We start from the raw sequence: 15,368 nt of genomic DNA, 5'->3' as shown, positions 1-15,368 counted from the left end.
CAGTTATGGAAAAAGGGAGTTCACTTGAACTTTCTGAGAAATTGACAGAGCCGTATCTCTGTGAGGGCGTGTCAGTTTTCTGACAGGAAAGGATTGATTTTTTTTTTTCCTGCTTAAGAATTCAGGCATAAGAAGCTAATTTTGATTGGCATTTGCAGCCGCAGCCGGTATTCTGAGCTAGAAAACAGATGGGCAGGTTACATGGCCTATGCTCTTGATGAACTGCTTTGTTGATATGATATCTGTGTTGTCTGCGCCATACCGCAAAGCTTTTCCATCTGTTTATTATTTCAGTTTCTATCTCACCCTTTCCCTTGGGAAAGGGTCTATATGAAGCCATTTGCTGTCATGTCGAAGTTTGCAACCATGTGTCAGTGATTAAGCTAGCTGAAGTGCCTGTGTGAAGACAGGCTTCGGTATTAGCGGAGATAGAGAGCTTCTGCACCCCAACCTTTTCTTCCCTGCTACCACTACACATCCCATCCAGGACAGAGCAGGCAGCCACCAAATTCGAGGAGCTGCCCCACTATAAAGGGGCGGGGTGGTGGTGGTGATGGAAGATTTACAACTAGCAGGGAAGGTACAAACAGAATAACGTGCTCAAACCCAGATACATTTTCTCTCCTCGTTTATTTACCTCAGGAAGTCTCTCCTAATCTCCCACAAATGTCTGGAACCAAGACCCGAGTGACCTGATTTATTTATTTTAAAACATTTCTCCGCTCTGAGATAGAGGCAGATGAGGAAAGAAAAGCTCTCCTGCTCAGGTGCTCTGATTGGTTTCCATCCCTACTCAGCTCCTGAGCCAATCAGGGAGTTCAAGGATGGAGATGACTGGGGCATATCTAAGAGAGAGAAGGCTTTCTTTTTTTTCTCCCATACTGTGCCCATCTGTTGCCATGTCAGGCTTCAAAGAACATTATCTCAGTAATGAAGTTGGCTGTTTAGACTAAGGTTCTGAGGATAGGAAGAGTGGAGTTGGAGGCAATGGCAATGTGCAATTCCCACAGCTCTGTCCTGGAGCTCTGTCTGTCCTCAAATTCTTTAACTCTGCAAATATCATTGCAATGCAAGAAGGTGCAGAGACCCCCAGCTCTCTCTATGTACTGGACTATTACAAGACCATTGTGACAAAAGCTGTATAGAATTGTGTTTCCTATGTGATAACATTTTTATTTTTGCTGTGGCTAAGCTAAACTAGTCAGGCCTGCTCTTAAAAGACCCCACTTTTAAGCCAACTCCTAGTCCAGATTAAGGCATCCAGCAATATTATAAATCTTTGTGGAAGGGAGACTTGCTTAGGTAATATATTGTACTGAATGTTAAAAAATAAACATTTTCAGTGCTAAAAGTTTTGGCTGGGGGGGGAGGAGGCACAGTTGTTGCTTTATTGAAACCTCCCCCCCCCCCCGTTGACCTTTTTTTGGTCTCTGCTTGCTGTTTTTTTGCATCTTCCTGTCAACTGCTCTACCCAGATAGGTTTAAAAAAATTGAGTCACCTTGCTCTAGAAGTTGTGATCCCAACTGAATAGTGTCATGTAGCCTGGGTCCCCTCAGGGGAAGAAAGGTGGGATAAAAATGCAGTAAATAAATAAAAATAATAAATAAATCTCAAAGCCAAGTGAGGGCAGGAAAGATTGTCTTGGCTCTGAATTTGCAAGCCTTTGTTCAAAGCTCTGTCTTTGAATTGCTGAAAAGGGAGGTGGATTTTGTGAGAGGAAAACCTTTGATAAAAAGTATCTCTACTCAGCCCTGTAAAATATGCCTCTGCCTTAGTTCCTCTTTCTGTGGCATAGATTTCCTCATTGTCTTCTGTGGAGGTAAACAGCTACACATCTATTTACATATGTCTTAAAAGAGTGTTAGAGAACAGGTGAAAAAAGCCTAGGAATGAGTTAGGCATGAGTGAGAGAAATTTAAAACACAAAGGCTGCTCTCCAGTGCCATCCTCATTCATATTCAGTCAGGAACAGCTCATATCCAGCTGTAAACGACATAGCTTATGGAAGTGTTTAAAATTCATAACTTATACAGAATGCCATTACTTTCAGCAGTTACCTCTTTAAGGCCAACCATTTTCTTCCTTCTCAAGGTTTCCCTTTCCCTCCCCCTCCTCCTTTTTCAAAAATCTATCAGCATTCTTTGTGCTGCATCCCAGAAGAAACAGTTTTGAGAACTTGAAATTGGTCCATCCTTCATTTGGATGCTCAGGCTTGAGTTGACCTACGATTGGTTATGTCAACTAGCAGTATCCATCTGTTCCAACATATTTCCTGTTTCCAATTTCTTCCCACTTATTCAGACCCAGAACAGGTAACTCATACAGGAACAAAAGCCTCAATAAGAATTTCATCAGCTAAAGGGACACATGTTTTTTATGCATAATTAACACCAGACTTGTATGAAAATTGTGGATTGCTAGACAGTGGCCTCTTGTACTTTCTGTGCAATAACATTTGTGTAGTTAATGGTGTAAATGTTCCTTCTGGCTAGACTGAGAATTCATTGAGTGCTGGACAGTATCTAAAGGAAGCTGATCTAGAATGTGAATCAACAGTCAGTAGTTGCTCAGTATCCACTGGGGTTTGGTTCCAGCCCCACCCACCCCCCACAGATACCAATATTCCGCAGATAATGGAATCCCCTTTCAAAAATTTTAAAACAGTAAAAATCAGTAAAAAAATAGCCTTCCCTATCTTCATACCACAAAATTGTGCTGTTTGCAGGGCAGCCTTCTGTGTTCCTGTAAGCCACTTCCAGGTTGTGTAACCCCCTTGCTTGCCCCCCCATCCTCCTCCCCTTTCCCTTACCCTCAACTGGGGTGCCCTGGATGTAGCCTCCTTGTTCTGCCTAAGTTCATGGTGGAACAGGGTGGAATAAAAACAGGGAGAAGGGCAGAGAGCTCCACCTTTCCATTTCCTGCCAAAAGTTGCTTTATTAATCAGCCAGTGAGTGGGAAGATAAAGAGGTAGAGACAACCATAGCAGGGTTCCTCCCTTTATTCTTCTAGTAGTGATGAAGGAGGATGGGGCAGCTGCTGCTGGAATCCTCTTCATGGTTGCTTTAAGCAAGTAGGAAGTGGATCTTAGCAGACAGCAGTGCAGGCCAAAGGGGTAGCCAGAAGACGCAGGGTGTGGGAAATGTTCCCTCTAATGCCCCCCCCTTTGAGGAACAGTTAATGACCTGAGCTGCATATAACCACTGTAATCTTAAAATGGTCAGTGGTCAGTTTGACCACTAGGCAGTAAGTGAGGTGGTACTGAAAAAATCTCAACTAAGATCAGGTGGCATGCCTGCATATTTATCAGGCATGATAATGATCGGTGTAATCAGTATACTGTTAGTGTTTTTAATGTTACATCAACAGAGCTCTGTGAATAGTCCCTACTCCCATTGCATTGCAGTATATACCACGTTTAGCCATATATGAAGAATGCATACAGTGTGTATGCGCATGTTCAGAAATTGCAGTTGACTGTTCAGAAACTACAACTAATGCAGAATGTGGCTGCCTGTGTGGTTGCTGAGGCACTTCGGTTTGACTTAGTTGGACCACTACTTTGGTGGCTACCCTGGCTGCCAGTTCATTTCTAGGCTGAATTTAAAGTGTTATTTTTGACTTTTAAAGCCCTTTACAGCTCGGGACCCAGGTATTTGAGGGGCTGCCTTCATTGATATAATCATACCCATCCTCTTAGGTCATCTGACAGTACTGCCAGAAGGCAGCTTTCTCAGTGGTGGTGCCTCACTTATGGAATTCTCTTCCCCTGGAATTAAGAGAAGTTCCCTCTCTGGAGACCTTTAGGCGGGACCTCTAGACCTTCTTATCTAGGAAGGCTTTTAATTGATACTAGGGACTGCACTTTTTAATGAGATATATTTTAATTGTTGTTATCCTGGCTGTTGTTTTGTTTTAATGGTTTGTTTTTAAAATTTATGATTTCATTATTTGTTAAAATATATTACATTTACATTGTTAACCATCTTGAGTTTCCTTCAGTATGGGAGAAACATGAGATAAAAATTCTGCAAATAAATAAATAATATGCTCAGTGAGTCCCCTGAACTTGCCACTAGATGCAAAACCTTCATATCATCAGAGGGCTTGTCCCTTGAGGGACAAGCTTGCTTGAGGCTGGACCAGTTGTCTGACTCAATACAGTGGGCATTCCTTATCTATAGGCCTGGCATCCGAAGATTTGCACATCTGCAGTTGCTGAGCCCATGCCTTAGAGGGCCTCCCAGAAGCCACTTCTAATTCATTCTTGTGGTTTCCAATTAGGTGTTGTTCTGGGGCACAGGGAGGCTGCACACAGCTTCCCCACACCTCAGAAGGCCTCCCTGACATGACCAGTAGCAACTTTCAGTTTGCACTGGTGACTTCCAGTCACGGGGAGGTCTCAGATAGGTGTCCTGCACCCACTGTTCCCTGTAAGCTGTGTGGCTAGGACTCAACTGTAGTAGAAGCCCTGTGCAGCTGAAAGAAGTGGCCAATGCAACTATCTCTTCCCTTTGTTCCTTTATCTCCTTCTCTTGGGCTTCTATCTCTTCCTTTGTTCTCTTATCTCTCCCTCTGTGGAGCTTGCTGGGAGGAAAACCACACATGTAGCAGACCACTGTAGAAGTGATGCTTGGAAGCCAGATGTGAGTGCAGACCATTGATAAAAGTAATGTTTCCATCAGCTTTTAATTTTCTCCCTCCCCTCCCCTACCAGGAAGAAAGACAGTCACAAGTGCTTGTGCAGATCACAATACTATAGGGTGCACTTCTGTTTGCACCATCTTCAAAAACATATTGTGGGAAAAGGTACAAAGAACTCTATACCAGTACAGAGAACAAAAATGAAAAGAAAGGCTTCCAAAATGATCTGGGGCCTATTAGCTTGGGGGGGGGGGAGTGATGGAGTGAAAAGAAGAAGAAAAAATTTTAAGAGGAGATACAGGTCGTGCCTTGTTATCCACAGGGATTCTGTTCTGGAACACCCATTGGATAAAAAAAAAATCAGTGGATACCAAATCAGTGAAAAATTGCCTTAAACACCCACTTCCATGTTTCTAGCTCCCCTGTTGTCATCCCAGAATGCATGGGTATAGACACTATACTGAATTCAGCCACTAGAGAGGGTGAATACTGGAATCTGATGAAATGAAATTATAATTATTTAACAGCACAAAGGTAGGAAAATGAGTTTTGCTGCTTTTTTCATTGTTACAAGGCATTTAAAGGTAGATCTCGGGATCAGTGGTGAGTCAAATCAGTGGATACCTAGGTCCCACCTTTAGAAGTTTATAGAAATATTTTTATCTATAAAATGGCAATTACAAAGAAGGGCTACCAAAATGATCAGGAGCTTTTTAGTTATTTTATTTTTTTGGTAGGGGAAGGTGAAGAGGGTGGGTTGGGGTGGAAAAGCACTTAGAGGCTTATGAAATTAGACATGGTTTGGACTGGGAAGAAGAAAGAAATGAAAATCAAAAAAGCCGCAATATAGTAGTACCTTTTATTAGTACCTCCCCAAAAGACACAATAACTTAAGGATGTTTAATAAAGATAAGGTCCCACTCCCACCTTCAACTCTTGGCATGGCCAGGTAGGGCTGGAATTTCTCCTAACAGAAATTCTAACAGCCTAGAGCAGTGACTTTGTCTCAGAAGGCAGGGAGACAGAGGGAAGGCAGAGACACGATGCCCAGCAGGCAGAGACACGATGCCCAGCATTGTGCCTCTGATCAGGGCACAGGGGCACGGTGCCACTCACTGCTGCCTGCAGGAGCCTTCCAGGGGTCAGGGGAGCCCAGCACCAGCCTCAGCAGAGCTCCCCATGCAGCACAGAGCCCTCCAGAAGGCGATCGTGACCACTTCCTGTTTCTCGATGCAAAACCAGAAGTGGTCGTGATCACCTTCTGGAGGGCTATGCACTGTGTGGGGAGCCCAGCTGAGGCTGGCGCCAGGCTCCCCTGACCCCCAGGAGGCTACTGCAGGCGGCAGAGAGTGGCAGCGCGCCCTGCACCCCTATCAGAGGTGCAGTGCTGGGCATTGCCTCTGTGCCTTCCCCCCCTCCCCGCCCCTTAAAGAAAAACAGCACAGGGCTCTCAGGCTGGGGTGTCGCAACACCACAGTTTGAAAACCACTGACCTAGAGCCTAACAGCCTGATCCTACATAACTCCCCCTGCACCAATGCAGCCATGCGAATGGGACACTCGCTGTATCCTGCAGGGGAGTTTCAGGCTCTAGATGTCTCCTCTGGGTACAGGAATATTTATTCCCTTGTCCAAGGATAAGCCTCAGCTGCCTGCATGGGTCTGCTCAGATCTGTGCCAGCTACTTTGCTGGCCCGAGTCCAAGTGGACCGGGGAAGGCAGATTGAGGCTGGGATCAAATATCAGCTGTATTGCTGCTGTTAATACCACCCCTTTCGCGCCCCGTTTCCTCCCCGTTCCATCCATCCTCACCCCCCCCCCAACAGACTTAACTTGCTGGTTCTGGCAGAAGTCCGGAGTTGTTCTAAGATAGTGATGCTTTAGTGTATGGAATTTTTTCTCTACTTGTAAAGTGTTGTGTTTTCTTTTCATATACACCTTGTCTTGTTTCAGCAGAATGTGAGAGTATAGATTGGAATTCTCCATGCACCCCACTATATGTTTGCTTAGCATCTCTGGGGCAAGAAGAATAGAGAAAATCCAGAAAAAGTGTTATTCAGCTCTGAAAATCAATTTCGCATGCTAGATGCTGTGTTCACATGAACTTGAGAGGATTTCAACCTTCATTCAGAAGCTTGTCCAAAATGTTGATCACTCATTTGGCAACTCCTTATGCATGGTAGCATATAAACCTGTTTCTCCCATACAAGGAGATGAAGTTTATCATATTTAGTCCTTTTTCAGCCTATGTGTTCCTATAGCAGTGTCATAGTATATTGGGCTGAGGAGGCATGTTGTCTGGCCAGATCTTTGCATTTCTACTAAGTGCTAAGATGCCATTAAAAGCTACATTTTCCACTATGTATCCAGACAGTGGTGGAATGTAATTTTTAGTCTTCTCTTGACTAATTTCTTGCTTGTGTGCATTTATGCTAATGCAATTATCCAAGTGGAATGTTGTTTACCTTGGAAATGAGCTTTCTAAAGCCTCCAGGAACTGCTAGCTTGGGGGTTGAGTGATTTGAGTGGTAAACAGAAGCTATAACCCGTGTCACTTTAGGAGGCCACTTGAAAAGATTGGTACACTGATATTTACAGAACAAAGTCCTGTGAGTGCAGTTATGATCTTTGTGGGATTGGGGTGAAGAAAGGTGGAGCATGAGGTAATAGGAGAGCACAGATGGAGGAGGAAGAGATGGCAGTGCTTTTCAAGTGAAAACTATATTTTTTAAGGTCTGGCATTCAAGTTAAAAATACCTTTTAACCTTTTAATTAAATGCTTAGATATGTAGTTCTTTATTCCATCAATCCGTTGAGTCAGGAGGACTTAAAATTACAGATTCCAATGTTCTTGCAGAACTACAGATCTTAGCATACTCTTAAGTCTCCATGTGTTGCCAAGGACACAGTGAGAATTTCAGAATGAGCCCTCCATTGTCCCTAGCCATCCAGTTTCCTTCCCCACCCCCACAAGGTAAGTTTGAGAGAGCGAGGTAAAAGGAAAGTTGGTAACAGAGACTGCTAATGAATGCTAATTTTGTACTGAGGCAAATTTCTGCAGGGACTCAGCTTAAAATTGGAGAGCTTTTCCAAACTGGGGAAATGTGAATTCAAACCCATCCACTCCAGTTTTGGAATTCATCATTATCCGTTGCGACAGCACTGCATCAGATGATTGTACTATAGAAGTCCTGCAGTTTCCTATGCTCCCTAAGAGATGAAGGCAAACAAAATCTCTGACTAAGCCAGGCACTGAAAGGAATTAAATGATATCACAGCTGTCTTTAACTTTTGTATGCCACTCAGCCTTGCCCTTTCAGTGCTCAGTGTGGTGAGACTGAAAGATGTAAACCACTTGTACTGTCCTAATGGTGGCTCTTAAATTGAGTGAAGAGACATGCATATCTGAATAAAAACCAAAAACCATCAGTGAAGAAAGGCAATTTACTTCACACATTCATTGCTAAAAGGAATCATTTTGTAAATCTTGTTCTGCAAGGTCCATTTAACCAGTTTTCAATTGGCCTAGCTAATTACAGAGCTGTCATTTTAGATGAACTTTCAGCATATACACTCCTGCCTCATGCTTTGTTTCTACATTTATTTTTTATTTTTTATTACAGTCCTTTATGCAGAAGTAGAGCAGCTATTCCCTCCTGCTGCTGGTATTTCCTTTCATCAGCACACTGACTCAGTTGTTCAAACTTGACAAGAAGCTATTTTAGATGCGTCACTCATGTGGATCAGTGCTGTGAGCAATCCTGTCATTAAAATGAAAAAAGGAGAAATAAAGTGGGATAGGTGGAGAAGAAGGGAAGCACCCCTTCCAGTATTCATTCCAGTGAACCTAAAAGTCTTTCATAGAACTTCACAGCTAGTGCGCAAGAAATTTCAGTGGTGAATTTCATTTTTAAAAAAATCAGGTATATTAAAACAAAGACTTTTCTGAGGTGTTTCTGTCTATCTATCTCTAACATGACAGAGTGTTAGTGTGTGTTAGGACAGGGTATTGCACTACTGAAAGATAGACTCTCCCTCCTTTCCCCTGGGTCTTTCATGAACTTTAAAAGGAATCTCAAACAGTTGAGATTTCCCAGAAGTCCTTATGTAACTTTCTGCATAAAATCACGAGAGAAGAGGCAGAATGCTGATCAGGAAGAAGAGGGCTGTGAAGAGTGTTCCTGGTGGTGCGGGCTGCTGACGCATTGACAGCTAGCATTGTCCTGACTTTCATCATTTTTACCTACTACTTTCATATGTCTTCAAGAGCAAAGATGCCAGAAGTCAAGTCAGTTAAGTGGTTCCAAAGCCTGGCACAGCAAAAGCCATTTTTTGTGGGCAAACTTACTCCAGTGGAGAAGTGGAGACTCTTGCACTATAGCCACAGTGGTAATTTCATTAAACAGCTAGACCAATGCCGGGTATCTTATAGTCTGCTCTTGGTTTTCATTTTAATTCAAGAACAAAAGAGTATCCTTCACACCATTGGATTGGCCATTATGAGAGGTGTTTTTGTTGTTAACTAAATAAAAACACAAAACACCACATTTCGTATTGCAATAAAAAGGCAAAACATCATGCTTTTCAAACATCCATAGGTAATAAGTAAGGAACACTGGAATAATGTATTCAGTTGTGAATAAGACACAGAACCATCACCTTTTGCATTTTAATTGAACAAATTTTCAAAAAATAACAACACCGTTTTCAAACACCTCTAACCATTATACTGGCTCAGCTGCAAAATCCAAATTGCTTAAACAGTTACGTGTTCCTAGGTTATGTGTCTAAAATCAAGTGAAATAGCATATAATGGAAAATTGCAAATCACACAATCAGCCTTTCATTTTTAATTTGTCCATTTTTTTCTTGGTTTCTACTTCTAGTATCAGGTTGAAATCATGCTCGTTGATTCATGAGATTATAATCTCCTTCAGACCATTGTTGTTATGACCTGCTAAGTGCCATCTATTTGATAGTGATTCTGGTACACAGCTATACAATCAGCGTAAAATTTGACAATTGACATAGAAGATATAATTCAGATATACAGTCTTTTTTTTCCGCTTTCGCTTCTAGGAGTTTCTTTCAACAGTGTTTACACCCAGATTTGGAGAGTCCTCTTACATTTGGCTGCAGACCCCTACCCAGATGTTTCTGACTTGGCTATGAAAGTGCTCAATAGCATCGCTTACAAGGTAAAACTCGGTGTTCTGTTGAGTTCTCATTCAGTTCTTAAACTTATGCAAATTATGACTAGCTAGATCTTGAACTTGCCCTTTTGAAACACTTGTCCATTTTCCCAGACAGTGAAAGTTTATAGAATGCCTTGGAATAAGAGATTCTCCCATAAATCTGTTTATTTTGATATTCCTCTTTTATTTAATAGTTCACCCCGCCCAAGGGCTATGGTCTGGGTAAGAGCAGTTGACCTGAAAATTATCTCTTTCCCACAGGGCTTGCAATTCATATCTGGCAAAAGACATATAGTAAAAAGGGGAAATGCAGAATTTAAAATTACAATATTAAACTGAAAATGTCTTAGAAGTCCATTGATTTATCCCATCATGTCCACCTGTTCCAGTTCCCCCCTTTCCCAACACAATATATAGCTATTCATCGCAGCTCACCCTGCTTTGACTAGGGGTTAAAAGTGAAAGACCCTTCCACACCATCCGTAACTCTTTCTTCTGTGGGTCATAAGAAAAAGGGGTAAGAGTACATAAAGGGGCGTTTTACCCCTTTTTCTTTTGGGCAGCTTAGATGCCCAAAAAGCTCCAGAGGAGGAGCTACTTATTGGAGGAAGCTGTCCAGGTAGGAGTCACTGGAAGGATTTGAATTGGGTGAAGGCTTACATGGTTGCACTGGTAAATGGAGCTTATGTATGAATGTCTAGCTAGACAAAGTTGACCTTATGCGTTCTTGGTTATTTTTTTGTTTTGCAAACTCATTTAGATTATGCAAGTGAGAGTAAGACTGGATTGCAGATTGAAGCCACAACGGCTGCCCAGTGCAGGTGATCTAGTACATGTGAGTCAGCATGCAGACACCCCATCCCACTCCTCACCTCTCGCGTATGGATTTAAAGCACCACCATTATTGCTATCCTTCATTTTGCAAGGATGATGTGTTTTTAAACCCAGAGGCTGCCATCAAGCTGTTCTAGGATTACCAGCTTAAGGAACTTTGGTAACTGAGCTGTTGTCATAAACCATTTAATATTTAACAAATCTTCCCCCACAAACCATGCACTACCTAAGCACTTTTTAGATTTAATTATCAAATATTTCCCTCCCCATTCTCACTAAATGGATGCTAAAGGCCATTTGGACATTCTCTTTATGTTATGTTCTTGGCTCAGGCCTTTCAACAATTTAACAGCATGAGTCGCTCCAATAGGGAGATGGGAACTCTTGCTGATTATTCATTCCAACATTTTAGCCTCAAATTCTTGAGCTAGATTTGTCATAAGAGATTAAACTATTTTAATGCATTGGGAGATGGCCTGTTTTAAACTGATATTTCCCCTAAGATACTAATTTTTCTTTTAAAACATTTATTTACTAGAATTCAGAATGTCCAACATAGCCATCTCAGCTGATTGGACATGCCTTCTTGAGTATTTTGCCAACATTCTTAGAGGGCACAGATACCAGAAAAATGTAAGCATGAAAATTCCTGCTTCCCAAATTGAATGGTCAAGGGGAGATTTATATTTTGAACATTTGCTCACATCTTTAGCAAGCATGGGCCTGGAAACTGAGTCATCATGGTATTAGGCTAGTGATTTTTTTCCCCATGGTGGTTTTATACAGCTTTACCTTTTTCAGGGAATGTAATGTTGAAATGCTTCAATGGAGCCTCTGGTTATTTGTCCATATGAGAATTAAAGCAGTTGTGTTTTCATCTGCGGCAGAGTGGAGTTGCACAGTCCACCAAATCTGCCATGGATCATGTAAATCCTCTCTTCCAGGAATGCATGGATGACAAATGATGGAAAGCACCACTCAATTACTTTTTTCTACACAATGAACTTTACTCAGGTTATATTCCAGTTGCTGCTAAAGAACTTCCAAGACGTCTGCTTTCTCCTGTATTGATCCTTCTAATGTACTCATCCATAAAGTCAGGAAGGTGATACAACATCATCCATTATTTGCCCCCAAAATGTTTCCTTCATTTTACCTAAATTAAGCATGTGCCTTCCAGTGTTTCCTCCGAGACCTGTATGAATACAATACAAGATTTTCAACAACTGCTGGATAGAAAACATTCATTCCATCTCCGAAGGACTAAACAGTTCCAAAATCTTTAAAAGAGTTTTCCTTGAATGTTGATATAAAAAAAGATTTTCCCTTCCTCTTTCCTGTTCTTACTGGATGCAATCTAATTAAGCCTGTTACGATGTACCACAATCTGAAATGGATAAGACCTTGGTGCTTTCACCACAGGTTGACTGACTACATAGCATATACTGTACTCTAGTTCTTTCTGAGTTTAATAGGGAGATGACATAGTCTTCTATTTGTTCATTTGCAAAGCATTACTAACCTGAGTCAGATCAAAAACTGGGTTTCACACTTAAATAATTATTAGGGCAAGGGGCGCACTGCTGTTAGCACATGCACCAGTTGACAAATACTTGGAGTTCATTCTTGATAGGGCCTTTTTCATGGCAAGATTCTGAAACTCCCTCATGAAGGAAGTGCATTCTGCCTATTCACTCTTAGGTTTCCAACAGTAAGCAAAGACTGTGTTATTTCAGAGGGCATTGGGGCTTTCTGAGCTGCTCTACTCGTTGTCTATTATCTTTTCTTGCTGTTGGTTTGCTACTTCCAGTTGTTTGGTTTTATGCTTTTAATGGATATTTCTGATGTAGTTTGTCAACTTCTTTGAAAGAAAGGAACTCATTCCAACTGGAAATGAACGATTGCCTTTCTTTCCATCTTGAAATCCAATGCCAATCTTGACAGTGATTACAGAACCTGAGGTGTCTAGGTAGTGCCACGTTTTACAGCCCAGTGGGGCTGTTTGAATATCCAGTAGGCCCATGTGTGTTGCATGCTTCTGAAGAAGAGAGGAAGAATTATATCGTATGACCATAATCTGCATTTCTTTTCATATACATTACCATATTTTTGTGGAAACCATTTATTTAGGCTGCAATTCCATGCATACTTTCCTGGCAAGTTCTGTTGAACTCGGTGGGACTTATTTCTGCATATACATGCATAGGATTCTATTCTTGTTCAAGTCCTACTATATTCTTCACAGTTATATGCTAGCTAAGAGGATGCCAGTTGTACAGGTGCTCAAAGCAGCACAGTAGAGGCCATGTTTCATGATAGCAAAGAAGTGTGGGAGAGCTCAAGTCTGTAATGACTCCAGTAACCAGTGGTTTGCAAATGGTTTTTAAAAAAAAGAAATCATTTTTATGACCAGGGATTTCAGCAGCTTCCAGTTATTCACCTGCTACTCATCCTTTTTATGTTTCACTTTCTATACTTTCACATCCTGTTCACTAAATAAATCACTGAGTTTGAAATTTGGCATACTAGCCTTGTAACCTGATGGTGGTAATGGATGTTTTCTATCAAAGACTTTTCTGCCCACACAAGAATTTCTGGACCACATCCCAGAATGCACTGCACATTCTCTTGGTACCATAAAGAAGGTATTGGACAATGGCTATACTTTGGGGCAGAGTTTCTTGGTGTTGACAAACAGAATGGGGAATTAGATAGAAACCTAAGCTTTTGATACATAATTGATGGTATCATACTATAAAAGGGAAGGTTGCAATGGCCTTTCATGTGTCCAGTAAAATAGTGTTGAAGTAAGCAAGAAGAAACCACATTTAGTTTGTGATGGTTGCTAGCACCATTGAGCAGACAAGATGTCAGATTTGAAATAAAAGCGTTTTTTCAGGTATTCATTAAAAGTGGATTTCAGAAGTGTGCATGACTTTTATTTCCACTTTTAAGCTTCTGATGTAACAGTTGAAGTCAATCTTGTGGATTTCATTTGCAGTGAGACCCCCCAAGTGAATGTCGCAGGTTCCCACTTTGAATTTGAATGTCTGAATCAGCTTCAAGTTTTTCTGTTAAATCCTTTATCAGAGTATTTTCATGATCTCTATCTATCTCTATCTCTATGCTATCTGCTATTTCTATGTGCTTAAGTAAACTTCAGTGTTTTATTGGTAGTAAATTTAATATCTAAAAACAGATCTTTGTGTGGTGGTCCCTGACCCTCTTCTTTCACTGCTACATAGCTTTAGAACACCTGTTTCTAAGAACTGTACTTAAAATGGCTTGCTTAAATCAATGAAAACGGAAAGTTAAGTTCACTAAATCCTAATCTGTGATTTGATTTTTGTGTTTTTCATTAAAGTAAATGAATTCTACTACCCTAGCATCTCATCTCTGCATTTATGAAGTTTAGGTTGATTTGATGCCCATGAAGTAGTTTGAATTAAAGTTTTGCTGTAGGGCTGCGGTTTTCAAACTCTCCGGGAGTTTGAAACCCGCAGTAAGTCTTTGCAGGGGCAGGGGGGCAGCAGGGGCAGGGGGAAGGCAGCGACGCAATCCCCAGGATCGCGTTGCTCAGGGAGCTGCAGGGACTGCAATGCACTCACCAGTCACTGCAGCAGCCGTCCCTGTGTGCGGGGAGCCCTGCACGAGTGCCTGCAGGGCGCCCCAGGTCAGGGAAAGGGAGAGTGAAGCGATCTGCTCTCCCTCCGCAAAAGTGGAAGCGGAGTGCGATTGCCCCACTCTCCCTTTCCCTGACCTGGGGTGCCCTGCAGGCACTCGCGCAGGGCTTCCCGCACACAGGGACGGCTGCTGCAGAGACTGGAGGGTGCACTCCAGTGGATTTCTAGTGAATAACTGTTTTGATATGGGGGTAAAACCATTATCCATTACTACATTTTAGCATCCTGGCTGACCCTGTCAATATTCCAGTTCATCTCTGACAAAGATCACAGCTTACCATGTCTTTGAAAACATGAAGCTTGGAACAAATCAGGATGTAGCAAGCCATGATCCTGACAGGTGTTAAAACACTGAGGAGGCTAATCTGCAGGAGGTCTGGTCTAGAGGGTAGAGCCTCCGTCTGCCTGAAGATAACATCCACAAGGTCGCCAGTTTGAGGCCACCGGCACCGTGCGACCTTGGAGCAGCTGACAAGCTGAAGCCGAGCAATTCCATCTGCTCTGAGCGTGGGAGGATGGAGGCCAGAATGTGAAGCCAGATCGGAATGAAACACCTTGAATGTAGTCGTTCTTGAAAGAAAGAACCTTCTTTGAAATTGTAAAAATCCCTATTTAATAGGGATTTAATAAAGCCTGCCTATGTAAACCGCCTTGAATAAAGACCAAGAAAGGCAGTATATAAATACCTGTTGTTATTATTATTATTATTATTAATCACCATGGTGAAAGTAGCAGTTTTTGTCACATCAGAATTATGTGAATTTACTCTACATGTCTTTTTCATAAGTCAGAGTAATGAAATATTGACATGGATTGAAAAGCATGGCTGTTTTTTACATGCTTCAAACCAACAGGGATTGACTTTATTCCATTTGTCACTGCCTTCACCATGGCGTGCCATTTTACAACTCTCAGGAGGAGCCCTGGTTCCCTAATGTTGTGGGAGATGGGGAGGACCATGGACTTGGGCATATGGTAGGAAGACTGTAGAGATAGCATTGCCAGGGTGCAATCT

General features: G+C 41.9%; 1 protein-coding gene across 5 annotated transcripts in view; it reads left to right on the top strand.

The window, feature by feature from the left end:
* The window catches only part of RPTOR (regulatory associated protein of MTOR complex 1), a 434,461-nt gene that overhangs the window by 338,446 nt on the left and 80,647 nt on the right, over positions 1-15,368 (top strand). For 3 of the 5 annotated variants that reach the window (XM_066615738.1, XM_066615737.1, XM_066615741.1), the window contains exons 21-22: positions 9,721-9,839; positions 10,597-10,671. In XM_066615738.1, the coding sequence (XP_066471835.1) occupies positions 9,721-9,839; positions 10,597-10,671 (194 nt within the window). The remainder of the gene's footprint in view (positions 1-9,720; positions 9,840-10,596; positions 10,672-15,368) is intronic. The other 2 variants (XM_066615740.1, XM_066615739.1) reach the window with 1 other exon arrangement.

The sequence above is a fragment of the Tiliqua scincoides genome, chromosome 2, assembly GCF_035046505.1.
Source record: "Tiliqua scincoides isolate rTilSci1 chromosome 2, rTilSci1.hap2, whole genome shotgun sequence".
In the NCBI taxonomy this organism is placed as follows: Eukaryota; Metazoa; Chordata; class Lepidosauria; order Squamata; family Scincidae; genus Tiliqua; species Tiliqua scincoides.
The sequence above is the reverse complement of the archived record's forward strand: the minus strand, read 5'-3'. Positions and strand labels throughout refer to the sequence as shown.